The 23536-nt window shown below is 40.5% G+C and overlaps 1 protein-coding gene across 3 annotated transcripts in view; it reads right to left on the bottom strand.

Moving 5' to 3' along the window:
* MERTK (MER proto-oncogene, tyrosine kinase) overlaps positions 1–19989 on the bottom strand; it is a 68116-nt gene extending 48127 nt beyond the window's left edge. For 2 of the 3 annotated variants that reach the window (XM_087717625.1, XM_087717627.1), the window contains exons 1-5: positions 19780–19989; positions 14186–14624; positions 12794–12894; positions 9743–9916; positions 5965–6051 (exon numbers count right to left, since the gene is read on the bottom strand). In XM_087717625.1, the coding sequence (XP_087573751.1) occupies positions 5965–6051; positions 9743–9916; positions 12794–12894; positions 14186–14624; positions 19780–19849 (871 nt within the window). In that variant the 5' untranslated portion in view covers positions 19850–19989. Of the gene's footprint in view, positions 1–5964; positions 6052–6435; positions 6485–9742; positions 9917–12793; positions 12895–14185; positions 14625–19779 lie in introns of those variants that run through there. The other variant, XM_087717628.1, reaches the window with a different exon arrangement.
* Positions 19990–23536: the final 3547 nt, after the last annotated feature.

Here is a 23536-nt window from a genome sequence, read left to right as displayed (position 1 = left end):
GAGAAAAGAAGAAAAAGGAAGAAAGAAAAAGAAAGGGAAGAAGGAGAAGAAGAGGAGGAATCTAACAGGTGTACAAATTTAAAATTCCTACTCATATATAAATTCTGCTAACTCAGTGGAACTTACTAAGTTCAAATGAATTAAATTGAACTTGCTTCTTCACAGACCTACATAGGACTCAGTATTATTGCATTCACGCTTTCTGATCATTTTATCTTTTATTATCTTTTATTATTTATTTACTGTATCTGTTATATTTTCAAAATTATTTCTAATTTTATCAGATTTATAATAGTAGTGGTACAAGCTTGCAAAATAAATCAGAAACAAATAAATGAAAAAATATTAGGATGGACTATTTGGGGAATAACAGTATAAATGAATGTTTGGACAGTATAATGCTGTCCGATGCTATTTGCTATTTGGGGAATAACAGTATAAATGAATGTTTGGACAGTATAATGCTGTTCGATGCTATTTGCATCGAAAATAGACTTTATACACTACTATGTTGTAATATAGTTCCTTGTGCAGGTGTGTGTCCTCCATGGCCTAGTTCATACTAGGACCTGCAGGGTCACGCTGAATCACACAGGAGACAACTGGCTCCGAGAACACCATAACATCCTGATAATGCATAACATAACATTCTGAGATGTGCCCTACCATTGACGCCCAGGATTTGACCATATATAGAGAGAACTTTCCTGAAGCAGTAGATTAGAAATTGTACTTTTACAGGCTGTTTTTTATCACATGTTATTGCTCCTCCTGCCTTTGTCCTATCTCAATAAAAGGGGCTCTCAGACCCCAATCTGGGCCGCTCCATCCCGAGAAAATTTGTCTCCTGTCTTTTCTCAACATTGGCCTCATGGGCGAACAGCGGAAACTTCACATTTGGTGACCCCGACGTGATTGATGTGATGCGACGTGATTGACATGATGCAACGTGACCGACGTGATCTTCCTGTGTCACCAGCCTTTCACTCATCCCCGACTTGGCAAAGTCTCGCAACCAGGGCCTGCCGTTAGCGAACGGAGCACCCTCCCAATCGTGAGTATGGGCTCAGGTTTCTCGAAGGCTCAGACTGCACACCTGCAGGAGCTTCGGGAAATCGTTAAATCGTCTGTTGCAATCTCTCAAGCGACAGGCCATCCGCTTCCCATTCCCCCGAAAAAACATTTCCTCTCTCTATTGGCTTACATCTATGAGAATTGTCCCATTTACCCAGAGAGGGGCTCTCTTAAAGTCTCCTTATGGCTCCAATTGGGAATTTATTTCCATAAGGAACCTCGAGCCCCCCGGAAGTTCTCACTACTTGGAGACTTCTTGTAAGATGCTTTCAAATTCATGAGGAAGATATGCAGGGGGCTGCTTTTAAGCCTTCGGCAACATCTCCCCCGCGCTACGAGGAGATCGCCTCTCCTGCTTGCCAGGCGATGGCCCTCTCCGAGGCCTCTCCAACTCCCCCAGCCCCTCCGGAAGAGAAGGTTTCTCCTCTCCCTTCCGCCCCTTCCCCCGCCCCGCAAGTGTGGCGTAGCGCTCTCCAAGACGCTCTGCGCGATGCTTACAATCAAGGGGACATGGAATTGGCAGAGGATTGTTTCCCCGTAACCTTTCAAACCAATGCGGCTGGGGTGGTTGTGCCTAATTATATCTCAATCCCCTATAGAGCTCTTAAAGATCTTAAGCAAGCCGTTTCCACCTATGGGGTGCAATCCCCATACTGCAAGGGACTGTTCCAAACCCTTTTGTCAGGCATGCTTCTTACCCCCTCTCAGTATGCCATTTGGACCTCCGAATACCTTAGAGAGATTAACAAGGCGATTGCCAAGGGTCTGTCCAACAATGTTACCGCCCCTCAGCTAAAGGGAGGGGATGGGTTTGATACGGGGCCTCTGCAGGCCACGGCCCCCCGGGAAGCCCTTGGAATTCTTTTCACAGATGTTTCACAGAGCAATTGATTTATAGGATCCGAATTGGAATGGAGAAATATGGTTTTGTGCATGTGTAAGTTTGTGTGTGTATGTGTTTGAGTGAGCGAAGGATCCAGTAAGGGAACTGCGCCTATTTAGTAGGTAAATTATGGGGACAGGTTGGGCAGTAGAGAGTACAGAGAGAGGGAAAGAGAACGTGAAAAGAGGGAAAGAGAGAGACAAAGAGAAAGAGGAAAGAGATGTCCCACAGACCTTATAACACCCCTGTGTTTGTTATAGAAAAGAAATCTGGTAAATGGCGTTTTTTGCATGATTTGTGGGCTGTTAATAAAATTCTCCAACCCATGGGAGCGCTGCAGTGCGGCCTCCCCAATCCAAATTTGATTCCCCAAGAGCAGCCCTAATTACAAAAGCCCTTCCACTCCAGTGGAAGCCTCCTTCAACAGCTTTTTTCTATCAAAGACGCTATAACTGTCTTTGCCGATGGGAGCAAACATCGGGGAGCATGTGCCTGGCAGGAGGATGGTACATGGCACACCCAGCTCACAGAGCCACAAAAATCTGCTCAAAGAGATGAATTGGCCACTTCCATCTTGGCCTTTCAGTTATTTGACAAACAACCGTTTAACTTAATTCTTGATAGTCTTTATGTGACTCAGATTATAACCTCTTTGTATGAGTCTTATCTCTCTTCTTCTATTGATTCACAACTTTTGTCTCTGTTTCTCACTTTACAAGGTCTTGTCTCCTCTCGCTGTTATTTTTTCCATGTCTCCCTTATCTGAAGTCATCAGCCCTTCCCTGGGCCTCTCCAGGAGGGCAATGATGTTGCTGACGCTGCGGCATCAGTCCCCCCACCCCATGTCAATGTTTGTTCTGCTATCACACCTTGGGATAGCCACTCTTACTTTCACCAGAATAAAAAAGCGCTCATAAAACAATTTGGCCTTACGTCGGTGGAGGCATCAGCCATTATTCAACAATGCCCCACCTGTAGCCAGCAGGCAAACCCTCTCCCTATGGGGGTAAACCCCAGGGGGACAGAGTGTTGCCAAATTTGGCAAATGGATGTTACCCAATATCCTCCATTTGCTCCTTGGAAATATTTACATGTTTCCATTGATACATATTCAGGCTACATTATGGCATCCCCCCAAAGGGGTGAAGCCACCAAACATGTTATTAATCATTGTATTCGGACTTTTGCATCGCTGGGACGCCCAAAAGAATTAAAAACAGACAATGGCCCCAATTACACAGGTGCAGCCTTTGCTGCCTTTTGTAACCAATGGGGCATTGTGCATAAATTTGGCATTCCTTATAACAGCCAGGGTCAGGCGTTGGCTGAGCGCGCCAACCAGACATTAAAACATGCCCTGGACAGATATATTGGCAATAGGGGAAAATGCCCCCTGGCCTCCCAGCAGTGCAACACACCGGCAGCCCACCATCCTCGGCAGCGACTCGTCATTTTGCAGCTCCACCTACTGCAGACACCTCCCATCCACCTGTCTACTATCGCTGCTTGCCTGACTTGACGTGGCGAGGACCTGCTGACCCGATTTCCTGGGAAAGGAACTACGCTGCAATCCAACTAAAAGACAAGGTTCTTTGGATTCCAGGACGGCACGTAAGACCATATTTGCCAAAACCACCTATACAACCACCTACACAAACACAGAAGCAGCCTGACCATGACCAACCAACAGGAACCACAGCTTGAGGCTGTCTCTGTCTCTGACCTGGAGAACAGGGCAGAGCACCCTCCACTCCCCCGACCGGCTGCCCCGTCTTTCGCCGCAGATCCCCCTACTATGTGTTTGGTTGAATGCCACCTGTTGTCATTATTTGAACCAGTCTGGAGAAATTGAAACCAGTGTGGACAAATTACATGATACCGTTCAAACAGTTGGACAAACATATAAGGCCTCGGACTCCTGGTGGGATTGGATGACCTCTTGGTTACCAAATGTTAGCTGGTTGGGAAGTACTGTCAAGACCATTATAACCCTTGTTGCTTTGCTGATACTGTTGTGTTGCTGTATTCAATGTTTACCCTCTTTATTAACTATGTGTAAGAATATACTCTCTAGCTTGGCTCCACAGAAGAACATTCACATTGTCAACCACATGGAGTTACATGAACAGTCAACCCCCTTCTTGGGGAAAGATCCCTTCCGCATGCCCAGCGACGAAGAAGGAGACGCTGCCTTTTAAAACAAAAACAGTGTTGGAAAACATTCCAGGTGTGTGTGTGCAGGGCAGTTTCTGCTGTCTGAAACACATATACACAGGGATGCAAAAACATCGCACCAGAAACATCTTTCCGGCCTAAACGGCCAGGACTCACTATGCAGCCTCATGTAACATGAACTATGTGAGCCAGCTACTCCCACACCTGCCCTTTCCCTCCCAATGCCATGCAGCTTATACCTTTCTACTCCCCCTTTGCCCACCCTTTGCCATGATGTGATTTTCTATTGGTTTATGTGTAGAATGCTGTGATTAGCCCTGTCAGATGAAGAGGGAAAGTCTTTTTGACAAAAAGAAAATAAAAAAGTAGGAGATGTTTTAATATAGTTCCTTGTGCAGGTGTGTGTCCTCCATGGCCTAGTTCATACTAGGGCCTGCAGGGTCACGCTGAATCACACAGGAGACAACTGGCTCCGAGAACACCATAACATCCTGATAATGCATAACATAACATTCTGAGATGTGCCCTACCATTGACGCCCAGGATTTGACCATATATAGAGAGAACTTTCCTGAAGCAGTAGATTAGAAATTGTACTTTTACAGGCTGTTTTTTATCACATGTTATTGCTCCTCCTGCCTTTGTCCTATCTCAATAAAAGGGGCTCTCAGACCCCAATCTGGGTCGCTCCATCCCGAGAAAATTTGTCTCCTGTCTTTTCTCAACATTGGCCTCATGGGCGAACAGCGGAAACTTCACACTACTATGGCCAAAAAGAACAATTTACCATAAGGTCATATTCTTTCTTAATTTTCCTTAAGATCAAAGATGGAGGAAAAGGAATGTGTTTAATTTATTGTTGAAAAAAGTTCTAAAACAAATCAGAGTGAATTTTAATAATGCATTTTTAAAAAGTAACATTCTCCTACGTAGTTCTGCGACTAGGAAGTGGGGTAGGATGATCTACTTTTATCCAGGTTCGATATTTGGAAAAATATCTTTCTTAGCCTTCTCCAACCTATCACCCTCTAATCATATTTTAGGACTTCAAAATTCCTAACATCTAGGCCTGCTGGCTAGAAATGTTGGGAGTTAGAGATCCAACTCATACATTGTAGTGTATACTATTAGAAGAGGCTACACTAAATCAATTTATTTAATATCCAGAATAGTTCAAAACCAGCCAAATCTATGTATCCATTCATGCTACTAATAGTATCTCTGAACATTCAGATGAAATTTTAGTATAGCTAATACAGAAAGTACGGAAACCCAATATAACAAGTGTAACAAATTCCTGAAACTTCAAAGGAACACCTAAGGTTTTTCAATTAGTTATTTGACGATCATGCCTTCTTTTTCCAATATATATCTGAAAGGTAACAGCTTAGGAAAAGCTAGTCTAGGCCTAATTCACAGAATAAATTAAGCCACAAAATATTTTCCATCTTAACAATTTTATGAAATCACTGCTAGTATTTACTGAATTTTTCCACACTTCCTGAATCTGACTTGTACATTTCAGGTAGACCAGATTCCTTTGGGAAATGCAAAGCAGTTAAAAAGACAGGTTTTTTTCAGTACAGTACAACACTGTTCTCACTTTTATAGAACCCCTCTTATAGAAAATACATATGTCTCCCTTCCTTGTCAAAAACATTGGAAGATACATTTAAATAAAAATTTAATTTAAAAGAAACTTTACAGGGTAAGTTATGAAACAATTATAGTTAAGAGCAGTGGACCTCAACAAGAAATGCAACATGTTTTTTCCAGATTGCACATTAACAAAATTTTAGAATGAGAAAGATACTGTCACACATAAGACTGACCCTTTATATTGATTCGGGCTTCAGATGATGTTGCTAATCCTTTCTTGTTATGAGCTTCACAGTGGAAAACAGCAGCTTCATTAAGACCTGCAAACCCAAATTAAAACAAACATACAAATTGAGAATGTGGTTAAGTGGGAAAACATGATCATGGCACACAATAATATCAATTATAACTTTATTTGGCTTCTTTCCTGAACAAAGATTACAAACAAATGTTATTTTACATTTTGAGCAAATCTCTCTGGAAATACAACATTTCTCTAACCACAAGGGTAGCATTTATGAGAAAGCTTGGATTCTTTTTGTTTTTCATTCTTTTTTAAGGGATTTTTTTAAACCTAAAATATAACTGAATTATTTGACAGAGCTATCTTAATGCCTTATGCTACCACTTTGGGCCACAGCCATGCCAAAGCTTGGAAAAGCTCAGCAAACCAATTACAGCAAAGAATTCAGAAAGAAACGTACACAACATAGCTAACCTCTTTTGCACAGTCTGCACACAATGTTGTGAACCTTTTGTAAACCACAGGAATTTCAGTAGTAATCTAGCAAGAGGCAGAGCTGCAACTTTCATGCTAGTTTTTGGTACCAAAAAAAGAAGTATGTGCATTGAAGTTAATAATTAACATACTAAATATACTAAAACCATATAAACAGTTTCTAACTGCCAAAACTTTAACTTTGACATTCCAACCCTGCCTTTCTTGGGTGATTTTACTGCAACTTTGTCAAGTTGTTCAGCTGGTACTATAAAGTTCAGCTGTTAGTTTTTAAAAGGTTACTCAGCAAAGGACTATAATTGGCTCTTAAAAATTAGATTTACTTTTGGTATGAGTTAAAGTGCAAGGGTGTGTGTGTATTTGTGTGTGTGTGTGTGTGTGTGTGTGTGTGTGTGTGTGTGTGTGTGTGTGTATATATATATATATATATATATATATATATATATATATATATATATATATATATATATATATATATATATATATATATATATATATATATTCCTTCCTCTATGTGCAGTCTAAAACCATAGCTCTCCATCTCCACCTAACAACAACAAAACTTATTTAGTTATTTATTAAATTTATATGCTGTCCATCTCTTCAATAAGGCAATTCTGGGAGGCTTACACACAAAATCTCTTTCCCAGAATATTGCTCAAGAAGAATGCAAAGCAAAAGTTTTGGCTTCAAAACTTAAGAGAGCTGGAAAAGGCTCTCATTTGACAACCTGCTGTCAATTGCTGATTATGGTTACACAAGATCTTACTTTCCATCGGATTCCCACATTTGGGAGAAAAACTGTTCCACAATCAAATTTACTAATTAACTATCCTAGAATCAGCCTCTATCAGCCTCTATTATTTATTTCTCTATCAAATTTAGAATTTGGAAACCTGAGAGGTGATGTATGAGGAGCCATCTCCAAGGCAATACACAAACAAATTACAGCCATTAGATCTAGAAGGGACGATTTCAAGAAGAGACAGTAACTTAGATCTGTCTGCGTTATACATGGGGCAAAATAGAAGGATGTGCTCCACAGTTTCAACCTCGGCTCTGTCACAAGGGCATAGCCTCTTAAAATGACCATCCAAAAGTGCTGAGGGCAAGCCATTAAAGCGAGCTAGGGAAAAAGCTCTTCTATACTTGGGAATGGTTAAAGTATAAAAATAGGAAGCCATCCTCAATCCATAATTATTAAGTTGGTTGAGAGTCAGGGGGGAACAAGTTTTGTTGGCTGTGGCTCGTAGATATTGTAAATCAATGTCCACAAGCCTTTGGACTACCCTAAATTGGGTGTCCTTAAGGCCGTAGTTTCCCAAGGCATCCTCTGTAAAACCTAGCAGATGTAGTTTCTTCAGCAGTTCTTTCTCCCAGCAAGAAATATGGGAGTCTGCAAATGCCAGGGAGAGATAGCTGCCAGGAACTGCCAGAAAAAGCACCCGAAACCACCATATAAGGTGTTAATCCAGGCCATACATTCCACTGATCGAATGCCCAGTTCCAGGTACATCGGGGCAAAACCAACACAAGGGGGAAGGCCCAGAAGTTTTCTAAGAAAAGCAGCCTGGGTTCTTTCAATGCAATACCTGAAGCCCCGTATCCATATGGGAATACCGTGAAGGGTTTGGCCCAACGTCTTGGCTTTGTAAATACGTAGGGCAGAAGGAATGAACTGGCCACCTGGGTATAAAAGAATCTTAAAATCTGCTGGTGACTACAGGAGGCCGAGTTCAACACCTGGGTTCGGTGTCTAGTCCAGGCACCGGTGTTCTGAAATTGAATACCTAAATACTTAAAATGGAAAACCTGCTTAACAGCATTGCCACTGATATCCCAGTTATACAATTTCCGGGCTCTAGTAAACACTAATACCTTCGATTTATCATAATTAATAGCCAAATGGTTTTCAGTCCTGGCCTTGACAATGAAAGGAGAACTGCATCATCAGCGTAAAGAAGAAGCGGGATCTTTGTAGTTGTCAGCTTCGGGGCGTGGGACTCAATTATGTCCAATGTAACCGGTCAGGTCAGATAAAAATATATTAAACAGAAGAGGAGCCAGAACACATCCCTGCCTTATTCCATTCTTAATTGGGATAGGATTACAGAGTTCTCCCTGCAGACCACACCTGACCTGGCTGGAGGTCTGATTGTACAAGGACCTAATTAAGAACAATAAACATCTGTCGATAGAATTCTTAAGCAGTTTTGACCACAACAGACCCCTAGGGACTGAGTCAAACACTGACTTTAGGTCGATGAAAGCAGTGAAGAGTTTGCCACCTGGTATAGTAGTATATTTGTCGACCAGATGCGCTAGGACAAAGCAGTGATCCAGTGTGGCACAACCCGCTTTAAACTCAATTTGTTCGGCACCAATAATATTGGATTCCTCAACCCAAGTGAGGAGATCTGCTCCTTTTCCTTGTCTGCTGCCCAGCTATTTCTCCAATCCTTTTTAGGACCTCCATTGGGGCGGGCTCCAGTTAAGACCCAGATTGTTGGGGGCAATATGCTGACTCTCTGTAAACCGCTTAGAGAGGCCTGAAAGGCCTATGAAGCGGTATATAAGTCTACTGCTATTGCTATTGCTATTGCTAAATATAATCTCGGTTTGCAAATATGACCGCCTCCAAAGCAGCTTGCCCGCCTCGATGGTTTGGAGTTGTCTTCTGGGGAAGGAGCAGCTTTCATAACATTCCAATGCCCACTCTGATAGTAGTAGCATCACTAGTTAAAGTATTAGTTAAATCCATTATCTACCAATGGATTCAATATAAAAGCCTAAAAGATTGATTGATTTCTAACGTTTGTACAGCTGTCCATCTTAAAACAACTTTTTAATCTGACACATAGTAAATATCCTTTTAGTTTTTTTAACTATGACACATCACTAATTAAATCTAGGATCATCTTAATGTAAAATATCCATCTATCCATCTGCACACAATAGGTACTATATATTATACCATTATGTGCACACGCCTCCACACACATATATTGCTCTAAAACACTCTTAGTTTTCTGTTATTAAATCACTCCCTATAGCAATAGGCAATTTAAAAAAAATGTTTTAGTCCATTTGGGCTACTCCTTTTAAAATAAATGCATCATTAATCTGCTCATTTTATAAACAAGAATGAATGTCCAGGACTCAACTATATGATCAATTACACGCTTCAGTTATATTTAACATTCCCCTGTTCCAATGCAAAATAGCAAACCGTTCATGCTAGATTTGCGGCAGGACAAATGGATTTAACTCACCTGGCATGCTCAGCACAGATGGAGAAATGTCAGTTTTCTTTGGGATTTGGTTGCTGTTCCAATGCCAGCGAATCTCAACAGGCTCCGGAGGCCCCACAGCATGACATGTGAGATTGAACGGTTCATTTCGGGTAACATTCAGCCCCTGGGGCTGCTTAATGAAATGTGGCAGTCCTGCAGGCAGCAGAAGTAAAAGCACTACTCAGAAGTTGAAAACAAGAGACAGGTAGAACTACAGTGGCCTCTCCAAGCCATGATGCTTTCTCCATTGTAGAACTGTGGGTGACAGGAGTTGTAAACCATGACATCTGGATTTCCTCAGATTGGAAAGACTGGGCTTATATGATTAAGCTTTAAGCATTAAGTACAATGATTTCTCATTGCAAAGTCATTCAGAGGTCTTGGACTTGAGATAAGAAGTCCCATATTTAATATCTGTCCAGTCTCATAGAGGAGCAACCTTAATATGATCAAGGGACAAACACAAGAGTTCAGTGTTTCTCAAACTTGGCAACTTTAAGATATGTGGACTTCAACTCCCAGAATTCTCCCGCCACCATGCCATTTTAAAACAAGCAAGAGCAAAGGAGGTTGTGGCTTATTTTAATGTTTCATAGAGTAATCTTCCATTATGGTATTTTTAAACATAAATTTTTAAAATCACATAAGAAAATATATACATATACGTATAAATGATGAACATATTCTAAAAATGGTGAGTTAGTTAAAAAACAGGGTAAGGAAAGATTCTTGATACTCAGCACAATGACTAATTGTTGTATTTTTATTTATTGATTTATTAACAACAAAGTTAAGTGCACCAGCCAAAATGGATAGGAGCAGTTGAAAGTTAAGCACAAAAATAGTACTGTCAAAATAACTTCCGCTAATCTGCATTGCATGGAAGAATTAAGCAACTGAGCAGGATGGGGTAGTAATCTTGCTACTCCCATTCTTTATCCATATCAATTTCAGATAGGATTTATCCTGTATAAAATCTAAAACCTGTGCATGCCGTTAGCACAGTGGTGTCAAATTTACATCATCACGGTGGCATCACGTGACATATCAGGACTTTCCCCCCTTCGCTAAACTGGGTATGGGCGTGGCCAGTGCATGATGCATCGGGCTGGGAGTTTGACAGCCCTACTTTAGAACATTTCCTCTTTGCCTCCATATTTTAATTAATAGATAATATAAGTGATTATAAAGACTCAAAGACTTTGACTCATACTGCCATCCACATTCTATTCTGTTTTCATACCATAGAAATTTTTAAAAAATTCTGTCTACTTAGATGGAAATTGTGCATTAAGAAAGGGAGTCATAGTGATTCCCCAAGGCCTTTTTCACTCAGTCTAGATGTGCCCAGTCAATTATCTTGTGGTGCAGGTCAACAGCCTCCGTGGCTCTAACATCAAATACTAGCTGTTGGCTTTTTATTACAGCAAATCTGAAGTGGAAAATTCATGGATTGGTGATAAATCTTTCTGCCCAATATTGGAGCAAATCATCAAATGTACCGTATTTTCACCCATATAACCCGCCCACGCAAATAACCCGCCCACGCATATAACCCGCGGGTTTTCCGGATCGTGTAAAATATCTTCCGTATACCCCGCCCACGCATATAACCCGCGACGAGTAAGAGAGAAGGGAAACAGCTGAGATGGGGGGGGAAGAAACGGAGAAACAAGCCTGCGCAAGCTGGGGAAGAGGAAAGGAACGGAGGAGAAGGAAACAGCTGAGATCGGGGTGGGGGAAGAAACGGAGAAACAAGCCTGCGCAAGCTGGGGAAGAGGAAAGGAACGGAGGAGAAGGAAACAGCTGAGATCGGGGTGGGGGAAGAAACGGAGAAACAAGCCTGCGCAAGCTGGGGAAGAGGAAAGGAACGGAGGAGAAGGAAACAGCTGAGATCGGGGTGGGGGAAGAAACGGAGAAAGAAGCCTGTGCAAGCCTCCGATCGTGTAAAATATCTTCCGTATACCCCGCCCACGCATATAACCCGCAGGGGGGCGCTGTGCATGTAAAAACCGCATATAACCCGCGGGTTATATGGGTGAAAATACGGTAATACCATGATGTCCCAACCCAAGGCTCCCCAACAGCTTCAAACTGATGCATTAGGAGCTATAATTTCCACTATTCCCAGTCAATAAACACATTTGTAGGGCTCCAGCCTGAGAAAAGTTACTTTAAGTCAGTTTTCTCAACCTCAGCCATTTTAAGATGTGTAGATTCCCCAAATACTCTAACCAGAATGCTATCTATAAAATTCTGGAAGTTGGAATCCATAAATGTTAAAATCCCCAAGGCTGCTTTTGAAGTCAATTTAACCTAACAAGGCTGTGATTTCTAAGTTTGTAACAGAAATGAGCTTGAAGTGTACTTTAAATACATGTTAGATGCATTAATTACTTGCTCACTGAAGTGGGAAGAGAATGGTCTCCATTCTCTTAACCAGTATGTAACCAATGATGTTGTCTAAGAGAATAAAAATAGCTCAGGGGCAATCAAAGTAATCTCTATCATTCAGGTAATACCACTATATTTCTAAACCATCTCTTCCCTGGCAAAGGAGAATATGAGAATGTAGTAATGATCCTTTTTTTTTGCATTTAAAACAATACTGTCTGCCTGCAGAGTTTCTCTCCCATCTCCATCTAGAACTGGTGTGAGAAATATGGGGTTTTCCCAGATGATGCTAAATTACAATTATCAGGACAATAAAATAAAATGCGGGATGTTAGAAGTTGTAGTAAGTAGCATCTATGTAGGGAGGCAAGGAGGAGTCAATTCCTACTTATTTTATAGAAGCTGATAGAGAGAGGGAGGGAGGGAGAGTGTGTGTGAGACAGTCAATATCTTCAATGAGTTAGCATGATGAGAAGTGCCTCAGCCACCTCCTTATTTATTCTATAAATAATTTCCCTGTCTTATTTTAATCTATTTCTTCTGTACCTCTGGTTCTCTAGGAATTATCACTGTCAGATGGTTTTGCAAAATCACACAACTTTAGCCAACAAGTATTTATTCCCGATTTAAACTTACCTTCCAACAAAACCAAAATAGGATCTGATTCAATTTCTTCATTCTCAATTGTCAATTTGCAGCTGTAAGACCCTTTATCAGAATGATGAGCATTGGGTATACTAGAGAAGAAAAGGGGAAAAAAGACTTATAAGGCCATCATGTTCACTCTGTGACTTAGTCAAGACTCTGGTATTCCTTCTTCATACTGAAATAAATGCTGCAGTATTTTAAGATTCATTAAAAATAAATATGGTAGGAAGGCAAGCCACAAGGGAAATAACTCTGGAACTTTTTAAAAAGAGCATTCTCAGCACTTAAAAATGTTTCCAAGAACTGGGAATACTGGGGTGTATCCTCATACTTCATAGTCCCAAAATGGACTTTGCAACTTGCATTAGCTGTGCTAAAGGAGCAAGAGCAAGATAAGAGTTTTAAAGATGTGGTCTTCAGAAAGCCTCCTGGGCTAGGGCGAGTAACAAGATAGAGTAACATGGTCATGGGTTGGGATGAACTTGTTATTCTATGAATCCCATGGACTGGCATTTCATGTTGCTTAGTATGTATAGTGAGGGGAAAGATGTATGGATAATAAAGGAGGATTGTTAGCCTTCTGAAATAGTCCAGATAAGAAGCACACCTAAGACCATTAGGTCTGTCCTTACTGTAAGGTTACATTAACTGAACATTGCAAGTCTGAAAGTACCTCTCCCATCCCTCGCTTTTATGCTCCGAAAAACTAGGGAAGGTTTCTTCTGAGACAAGGTCCTCCTTCAGATCTGTATTTTGTTTATCAGACCATTGTTTAGGCTACAGCTCTTCTTCTTATCTCCCAAGGTCATTCCCACAGGGCATTTTAAGGGGGTATTTGCTCACACAATCCAAACTCAAAGTAATGGATGTTGTGTTTGGTTAGAAGCTCTCTAAATACATTTCTAGATAATATTTCCTTTGCAGTGACTACATTCATCCCATAAGGTACAGAAATATTTTAGCAAGAGAACACTTGCTGCTGCGTTGTAGTTTCTGAATCTCTTCAATCATATCTCAAGCATGTTCATGAAATAAATGTTCCACAATTCCAGATAAGGAAATAATGAAATCAATTCACACACTGTCCCCATTTTGTTTCACATTTGACTCTTTTACAATAGTCCTAAAATTAAATCTGATGTGCCTTTCAAATGTATCGTATGTGAACTTTCAGAATTCTTAGCCAGCAAGTGTCTGATAGTCTCAATATATCTGGAGGCAACTATATAAGTTGATTTTAGGATCATTGAAGAAGAGACATAATTATAACAGGTCAGAAGAAGGAAAGTAACAGGTTACTCTTAGGATTCTAACATTCCATATTTATTTAACTCCAGAAAATGTTAACAATTAAAATTAAATGGAATAAACATTGATTACCTGAAAGCAGCTTTCATGGTGGTTAATTCATAATCGTCAAACTGGTAATAGTGGCTGCCAACATTAAGAATTTCCTTCCCATTCTTCCACAAGGTAATAGGTGGGAAGTCTTGCTTGACCAGTGACTTGGGAACGTTGATCGAGCAATTAAATTTGATATCCATATGTTCAGCGATTAGTATAGTTCCTCCTGTAGGATTAAACTTAATTGACTGGAGAAGACGACCTGCATGATCTCCTGATGAGGTGACTGTATTGATCTTTAGAAGCCTGGAATCCATAGGAGGTGACAATGCATCGACTAGAGAAGTATGATTCAACCAGGCCGGGAAAGACTGGGCTAGTGGTTGTACACCTACCGAGTCCGTCTCATGTAAATATGACTTGGTAGATGTTGTCAAGCCAAATTCCTTTGCTTCTCCTTTTCCACTAGCTAGACCTGTAAATTAAGAGGTATAATTTTATCACTGTATTTTTTCATGTTCACTTTCAAAAACATTGCCCTCCATATTATCTCCAAATATTGTCGTCATCATATTTCAACCAAATAATTTTGGTTCTGTATTTGTGTAGTAGTTTCTTTTACAATAGTTTTGTAAGTATCCTTTTTTTTCTGTATTGCTTTCCTTGATTATTTTCTGATGTGAACAATTATTACTAAGCACCTAGGGTGCTTTTGTGGGGGAAGTTTGTGTGAAGGCCTTTATTAATCCATGAGTGTCTCTGATAGTTAACGTCCTATTGAGATATGGAAGAAAAGGTCCCGACTGCTGTACTTTGCTAGAGGTTTGCTTGTTTATTTCATTTCATTTTAGAAAATATATTACCCACATATAGGAACAGACAGAAACCCAAGAGCATCTGAAGCATTTATTAACATTTTTTCTCACAAAGAAACGGGCTGTAGATTGCAGGGCATTTGTACATATGAATGTTCTGAACACAGCATAAACAGCAAATATAATCTTCAGCAAAACTAAAGTTCCACAGGACAAATATGCAAGGTGTTCCACATGGGACTGACCTTGAAGGGCATCTGGAAGTTTCAGCTTGTTCAAAATGTAGTAGCACAGCATGTGAGCACATAGATCAGCACACGACACACCTCTGCTCTGTGAGCTACACTGGTTGCCAGTTTGCTTGCAGGTTCAGTTCAAGATGCTGGTAATCTATATAGTACTAAAACTCTCTTGCCTGCTTATCTGTTTGTAACCTTTAATTATTCCAAACGGTGCACGATAGCACAATAATTTTTGAATCAAGGGCCTTAATTCCACTAACTTAAAGAATGCTGATAAAATCCAGGACCATTCACGCCTGTGTAATGAAATTTTTGGGATCCTCACACCAGTTCTATTGGCAAAGTTGTGGCCACTGCAGCACTGCCACGCTACTATGGTCATGTGATTGTGATTTCCAATGTTTCCTGCCAGCTTCTCACAAAGTCAAAAGAGAAGCAGGCATGAAATTGGAAATCATTCCTGCTCCCAAAATAGGACTTCTATAAGACTGCCTGTGTGAAACTACTAACTCACTGTTTTAAACCCAAACACTGTGATTGATTAATCCCTGAATATTTGCAAATTTCATTTACAGAAAATCTTAACAGAAGAAAATCTTAACTTTTCTTTACAGAAAAGTTAACTGCACTTTCCCTCATCTGCCTTCCAAAGTCACAGACTTCTCCCTTAAATGTTGCCAAAATGCAGAGGAGCCAGATAGGTGCCAAAAAGAGGCACCCACTTGCCTTTCTTTTCACATTAATTGCATATCTTTACTTATTTTTCAGAATCCATGATCTTCTGAACGTTTGTTTTCCCAGAATTTGTCCCAAATATATCTTCTTTTTAAAGGCTTGGTACAGATTTTAAAGTTTATGTCAAAACTTTACTGTATTTTCAGCTGACTTCTAGTGTATAATTAATATCTCATCTTGTTTGGAGATACAACATGTGACTCATTCAATAATATGTGCATACATAGTACAAAAACTAATCTCACCTATCCCCATTGTTATTTTGCTCTGGAGCAAGGCTATCTTCTGGATTTGGGACAGCCCATTTTTGGAAATGGAGGGTTTACTTTAGAGTTTAAAAAAAGAAGTGAAATTTATAGGACAGATGAGATCACATCACATCACATGATGTGATCTCATCTGTGTTATCATATCACCTTATTCAAAATTTAAAAATATGATTATGTTCAGCCTGTTTCTTTCTGCCGTGTTCCCCAAAAAATAAGACAGGGTCTTATTTTCTTTTGACCCCCCCGAAATAAGTACTTGGACTTATTTTTGGGGAGGTCTGTTATTTTTGAGGTGCAGGAGGTAGCAATCGTGGTCACCTCATGGCTGCTGCTGTGTTGCAATATTTTCAGGGGAGAGCTTATTTTAGCGCATGCGCTCAAAAGCCTGATTCGGCTTATTATCTGGGGAGGTCTTATTTTCAGGGAAACGGTAATACTACTGCATTTTGACTGTTTTTTTATTTAAAGAAAAATGAAACTGGCATAACTTCCCCTTAATATTTTTGCTGACAGCCCCACTACAATTGCAGACAAAAAAGAAGGGAAAACTAACAAAACTAAAACATAGAATATAGACTCATAGGGCTGAAAAGGACTTCAGAGGTCCTCTAGTCCAACACCCTGCTCAAGGCAGGAAACCATATACTATCCCAGTCAATTAGTTGTCCAGTCTTTTTTTGAAAACCTTTACTGACGAAGCATCCACAAGTCTGGGTGGACTATTTATTCCACTGACTAATTGTTCTTAATGTCAGAAAATTCTCCTTACTTCTAAGTTGGATCTTTCTTTAACAAGCTTCCAGCCATAACTTCTTGTTTTTCCCTCTGGTGCTTTGGACAATGTCAGTCCCTCTTCTCTGGGCAGCCACTCAAATACTGGAAAACAGTTATAGTCTTTCCTAATTCTTCTCTTTCATAAGTAAATATACCACCCTCCCTCAACTGTTCATCATATGGTTTAACCTCCAGGCCCTTTATCATCTTTGTTGTTCTTCTCTGCACACTTTCTAAGGCAGAGGCCCCCAACCTTTTGGGCACCAAGGACCGATTCTCTGGAGAGAGGTTTTCCATGGATTGGACTGCCGGTGCTTTCGCAGGCTGCCTACATCCCACAGATAAGCTTTGCTTCTTTGCGCAGTCCGGTTACTGGCATGCCACGGACTGCTGCCAGTCCATGGACTGGGGGTTGGGGACTCCTGTTCTAAAATCTCAGCATCTTACTTTGTATCATGGTGACCAGAACTGTTTGCAGTATTCCACGTATGGCCTTATTATTGCAGTATAAAGAGGCATTATCACTTTTCTTGATTTGTCCATGACTATATAGTAATAGTTTACCTTCCTTATGGAACAGAAATTAATAAGACAGAAAATATTGAAGATGGGATAGTCTAATTAAAAGGGGGGGTTGATTTCCTTTTTTGAAGCAATAGCAGTTAAGCAACAGTTAAATAAGCACATTTTACCAGACACAGGCAAATCATGAACCTCCACATAGTCCTGGACCCCACTCTAATCAGGTCAGCTAACATGGTTAATGGGGGTGACTGAAGATGTAGCTTGTGTCACTGTACTTTACCGGGACATGGGCATTGCTTGAAGATGTCTTCAGAGGAGAACTAGCAGGCACTTTGCCTTTAGAGAGCATGAATGGACAAAGCATCTCTGGCATATTTACCATTTGTGCAGACACCTCACTGAATGGGAAGTATGGATTTTGCCTTTAGGGAGGAATCCATGGGGAACTTGCTTAACAAATCATTACAATGATTTTTTTTTGGGGGGGGGAACCAAATCATTTCTATGATTTGAAGAAGCACAGGTTCCAGTTTCACTTCCAAACTCCAGATTTCATTACTGTTATTTCAGAGGGCTTTTTCAAGGCACACACCAAAGGAATCAATTCGTTTTGGTTTTTAGGAATAGCTCTCTCCTATCCCCAAAATAGATTACTGTAGATTAGCCTTTTAATGCTGTTATATTTTTCTTTGGCATTTTTTTCTTCAGATATGGGATGAGTCACATTACCAGCTGGCATGCATTTCCTATAACCATGCCAAAAACAGTACCGGATCACAGTCTTCTTGCATCCATGCATTATTAAATGCAGGTTTGGTACATGTTTTACCATTCCAGCTCGTCACATTTGTATCCAAGAAATGCAGAATAAAGTTTTGTGAGAATAATTTTATAAGCTGGTAATACTGAGCAGAAGTTAATTTTATGAGATTTAGAACCAGAGTTCCTATACAGTCTATCATTTAACACATCACTGTGGGACACATCCATTATTCCTAGTATCTTTATAAGAAAAGCTAGCAATAAAATCAATGCAAGCACAGTTTATAGAATGTATTTATTTGTGCATGATCTAACATTAATAAAAAAATACTGTAATCTAAATCAGCTCTGTTTAATTAGGACATTCTGCCGGTCATGACAAGTAATTTAAAATACTACAGATTATTATCTTTGTACATATCTCACCCTGACCAAATGGTTCTCTAAACACAGAATTCGTCTTACCGAGGCATAAATTTGTCTGACTCAAAATAGACACAAACAAAGCACTCTTCAATAACCCCATCTACCATTGTCCTTTACTGATTAAGCTGCCTTTTTGAATATTTACTCGAATAAAGAAGTGGAAGTATTAAGTAAGAGCTTCAGCCTGGTCATCCCGGAGACAGGCTTCAGGGGGGCTTAGTCTGCAGATGCCAGCTTCCTCTTTATAACTTCACGGAGGATTCAAGTTCCCCGCTTCCCGCTGGACTCTATACAGCGCCTGGCTAAGTAGTGCAGCCCGATAATTAGAGCCTCATCCAGAGAACAAGGAAGGAAAAGAGGCGCCAGGCAGGCAGCTGTTTTCGCCCCACGCATCCCCAGAAAACTATCGCGCCCCTCCAATTGAGGTTTCCATTTGGACTTGGCTCCCCGTAGTATTGGGAAGCGTTTCAGAATTCGTTGAGTTCAGACAAAACCCACGTCTTGCTTTCTGGTTCTGGCATAGTCCTGTCTCAGCGTTAGAAACTAGTCAGGAACACTTGGTACGTGGGAAATGGAAATCAGCATTCCTTACGGGTGCCCTAAAGGTGCTTTTCCAAAAGGCATCTTGGACTTTGTTTTTTCTTGAAGAACTTTCACTTCTCATGAAAAAGACAGTCCAGCTGCCTTTTGGAGGAAAAAAAAACATATTTGGGACAACCATAACCTGGATGAGTGAGAATTTCCATAGACATTCATTATGGGTGTTTTTAAAATCCCTGCATATTCCGTCCACCAGCCTCTGCGGAGAGGACCGGTTAGTAGCCTTTTCTCTTTGTATAATTGCAGGTGTCAGATAACGACCCATCAGTCCTCTACCCCCCCCCCCCACAAACACACTTTGGGAAGTCTCTTGGGGGCGCCCCTTGAGATTCAGGACCCCCCCCCGGTGAGGCACAGTGCCTTTCTGCCACCTGTGCGGAAAGGAGGATCCAGGGACCCCCATCGCCACTTCCATAACGGGGGACCAAAGAATTGCTCGCGCCCCGCCCGTGGGAGCCAAGCAGACGGGAGGAACGCCTTACCTTCCACGGTGGAGGCCAGCAGCGGCAGCGGTAGCAGCAGTAACAGTGGCAGCCCCCGAGACCCTTCCATGGCGGTTAGGCAGGCTTATTCGGAATACGATCCGGGCACTCTGAGGCTCTCTTTTCTCACCACCCCCGACCCGCGATCGCCTCGGGCGCTGAGCTGCCGCCACAAAACTTCCCTCCAGCCAGATTGCTGGCCCAAAACAAAGTTCTCGGGCAACTCACGAAGAGGCGGGTCCAAGGAGAAAGACCCGCCTCCAACTCGCTGCTGGTGGCGAGAGGTGGGTTACGCGGGATGGGATGGGCCTGCCCTGCGGCTGAGAGCGGATAGAGGAGGAGGGGGTAGGGGCACTGACGGGGTAAGGGGAGGAATTTTCCATAGGGATAGCGGGATTGGGAGAGAGAGAGAGAGAGAGAGAGAGAGTGAGAGAGATGTAGCCACCTGATGGGGACTGATGGGGAAGGATGATAAGGATCCGGGTGCAGAATTCTGAAGGCTCTGAGTCTGATTGCAGAAAACAGCAGACGGGGCTATGCAAACCACTGAACTGCTTTGTCAAGCTTTAATCTTTGGATCTTCATTTCTATAACAACCCTTGAGTTTGTTGTAGAAATGAACCTTGAAATGTTACTTGCATTTCCCAAGTTTTTAAAAATCCTCTATGCAGGTTTATGCACAAACATTTTCGGGTCAGATGAAAGTCTATGGTGTTATAAAGAACTCTTGAATCTCAACTATTCTTTTTATAGTTTTGGAGATAAAATGATGGGATTTAAGTCACCGTTGGGATTTAATAGGTTTTATTTAGATTCCTTCTACAGTTCCTCTGATAACTGGAGAATTATTCCTCTATAACCTGATATCCGCTAAAATATTATCTTTCTAAAAACCTATATGGCTTTCTGAATTATCTAGAATTTATGAAGCTTTAATGTGAAATTGGATTATATGAAATTTAAAAGAAGCAGAACTGAATCCATGCAATAGCCTTTGCAATCAAAAAGATTTGAAAGATTGAGGATAAGAAGTTTGGATATATCATAATACTTCCTAATCTAACACACATAAAAAGAATGTGGCTCTCCACTGAGCTATAAACCTTGCCCTATACATTATGTATAATTTAGCTACCATCTTTTAAAAAGTTTACCAGATAACTATAAAATAATTCAAGTGAGACTTGTTAGACAAATCAATGTTCTCCAGAATCTAATTCTTGAGCTCTATTTGTCCTCTTTCTAAAAAGTCCCCTGAAAAAGATTTGACTTTTTTCAAATCTAAATTATTAATCGAGAAAGAAAACCCACCAGGGAGTAAATGGTTAAAAGCTTTCTCTCAGCTTTCACATTAAAGACCCAATCCACAATGTTTATTCTTCCATAAAATGGGGAATGGGATGGTAGGGTGAATGGAGAAAATGAGAGACATGATCACATTTATTTATTAATGGTACATATAATTTAAATCTGACCTGAACTTTCATAGGATCTGAACTTATTTACTTTTTGATGGGAAAGATTTGCTATAATTTTGCTACATTAGCATTAGATTAGGTATCTTTGGTTTAGTAATAAATATATTAGTATTTTAGGGGTTCCAAGACTCTTTTATTATAGTTGCTGATATACATATCTTTCTCTCCTAAAATAGAAGAACACCAAAAACATGGGGCCTTGTAAAGTGCATGTCAAAACAAATAAATAAAAATGAGGACAGGAAACCAATACATTCTTTTTTAAGTTTTTGAAAAAATGTGCAGTATATATTCTAATTCAGTATCTATTCTAAGCTGTACTTCTGGCAATGTATTGAGTTTCTGCTTCTCTCCTTTGGCCCCAGCAACAGTTTAACATCTTGAAGTAATCAGCAGCTAAGAAAAGGCACACGCTGCTGCTGCCGCTAGCAAGGAAGGACCAAGCTAGACGTGATGGCAGCAGCCATATGTTACTGCCAGGTTCCTCTGAAACAGAGGGAGGGAAAAATAAATATAAAGCACAGAATGCAGGGATGGAGGGTGGGGGCTGTTGATCCTCCTCAGAATTTCTTCTTTCCTTTCTGGCTGTTTTTTATTTGAGTGAGTTAATCTGTACCATAAGGAGAGAAATGCACATTTTGAGAAAAGCAGTTTCAACCAGAAAAAGGCAGTTGGAGAAGGGGTAATTGAGTACTCTTCTTATGCTTTAATTCCCCTCCCCCTGTTTTGTTTTGCTTTTTAGAAAATTAGGCAGGGACAGTAAGCTGACATGCTGGCTCTCACAGATGAGAAATCTAGTTAACAAAATAATTGGAAAACCTACGGTGACCCTTTCCTTTTCTTTCCAAACTAGGCCCGTTTTCCTGTGTTCTTTTAATTCCCAAGTAGTTTACAGATTAACAGAGTTGGGAGGGACCTTGTAGGTCATCTAGTCCAACCCCCTGCCCAATCAGGAGACCCTACACCATTTCTGACAAATGACAGTCCAATCTTTTCTTGAAAGCCTCCAGTGATGAATCTCCCATAACTTCCAAAGGCAAGCTGTTCCATTGGTTGATTGTTGTCACTGTCAAAAAATTATCCTTGTTTCTAAGTTAAATCTCTCCTTGATCAATTTCCACCCATTATTCCTTGTCTGGCCTTCAGATGCCTTGGAAAATAGCTTGACTCCTTCCTTTCTCTGACAGCCCTTCAAATATTGGAACACTGCTGTCATGTCTCCCTGGTCCTTCTCTTCCCTAGACTAGCCATGCCCAAATCCTGTAACCGTTCTTCATATGTTTTAGTCTTCAGTCCCCTAATCATCCTGGTAGTTGTACTGGAATCTGAAAATTCTTTAAAAACAATAAATTTATTGTTACCGTTGCCTGATGATAATGATGATGATAATGATAATGACAACATTACCAAAGGAAACAGTTGCCTTCTGCTGGTCAGATTCTTCATCTTAGCTATCTTGAAGTGGTAATGTACACTGATTTTAAGCAAGCAACAGTTTATCAAATCATGTGGGGATAATATGATCTTTTTAACCAAACTTAACCAGCTTTTATGCAAAGACCATATGCATTTGGAAAGTCACATTAGCAGGCACTCTCTTCGTACCTGTTTGTATAGGTGATGCTGGAATATGAGAGCTTTTCACAAAAGTGTGACAAACAATGCACTTATTTTTGAACATTTTGGGGAATTAGTTCAAATTTCTGATCATATTCACAGTCTGTGGTAAATGATTACCACAGAATTAGCATTCATCCTTTATAAATAGATAGGCTGAAGAAACTCCCCGACACGTACCAAGGAAAAAAGCAAAAGGAATGCCCATCCCTTAAAACTCAGATTACTTAGTGTTTTTAAGGAAAACATTTTTCTACGGGTGTCTGAGACCATAGTACGGTAAAAAGAAAAATGAAGCTTTCAGAGTGGGTGATGCAAAGAATTTCCCTGGGCAAAATACAGATATTCTAGTTTATGTGCACAATTTTGAACAAAATCTATAAAAGACTTAGTGGTTTAGGGGTACTTGGCAAAGGACCAGAACAAAGAAAGCAATGGATACAACTTGGAAAGTGAAAAAATATGGAGAGATGCTGTAAGTTTCCTTATAGTATTTTAATCTTTATAACATAACAAGGCTTGCTAAAGATAATGAAAGGATTGGGACTTTCAGTTTCATGATCTGTTGGGTGTGGGATGTTTGTCTTAATGTTTAAGGGTTGGGCTATTTTCTTCTCAAGGCACAAGATAGACAAATTCAAAGATTTCTTTTATTGGTTTAT

This window comes from Thamnophis sirtalis, unplaced genomic scaffold (genome assembly GCF_051295495.1).
Source record: "Thamnophis sirtalis isolate CommonGarterSnake01/CBP01778 unplaced genomic scaffold, rThaSir2_p1.2 scaffold_6, whole genome shotgun sequence".
In the NCBI taxonomy this organism is placed as follows: Eukaryota; Metazoa; Chordata; class Lepidosauria; order Squamata; family Natricidae; genus Thamnophis; species Thamnophis sirtalis.
The sequence above is the reverse complement of the archived record's forward strand: the minus strand, read 5'-3'. Positions and strand labels throughout refer to the sequence as shown.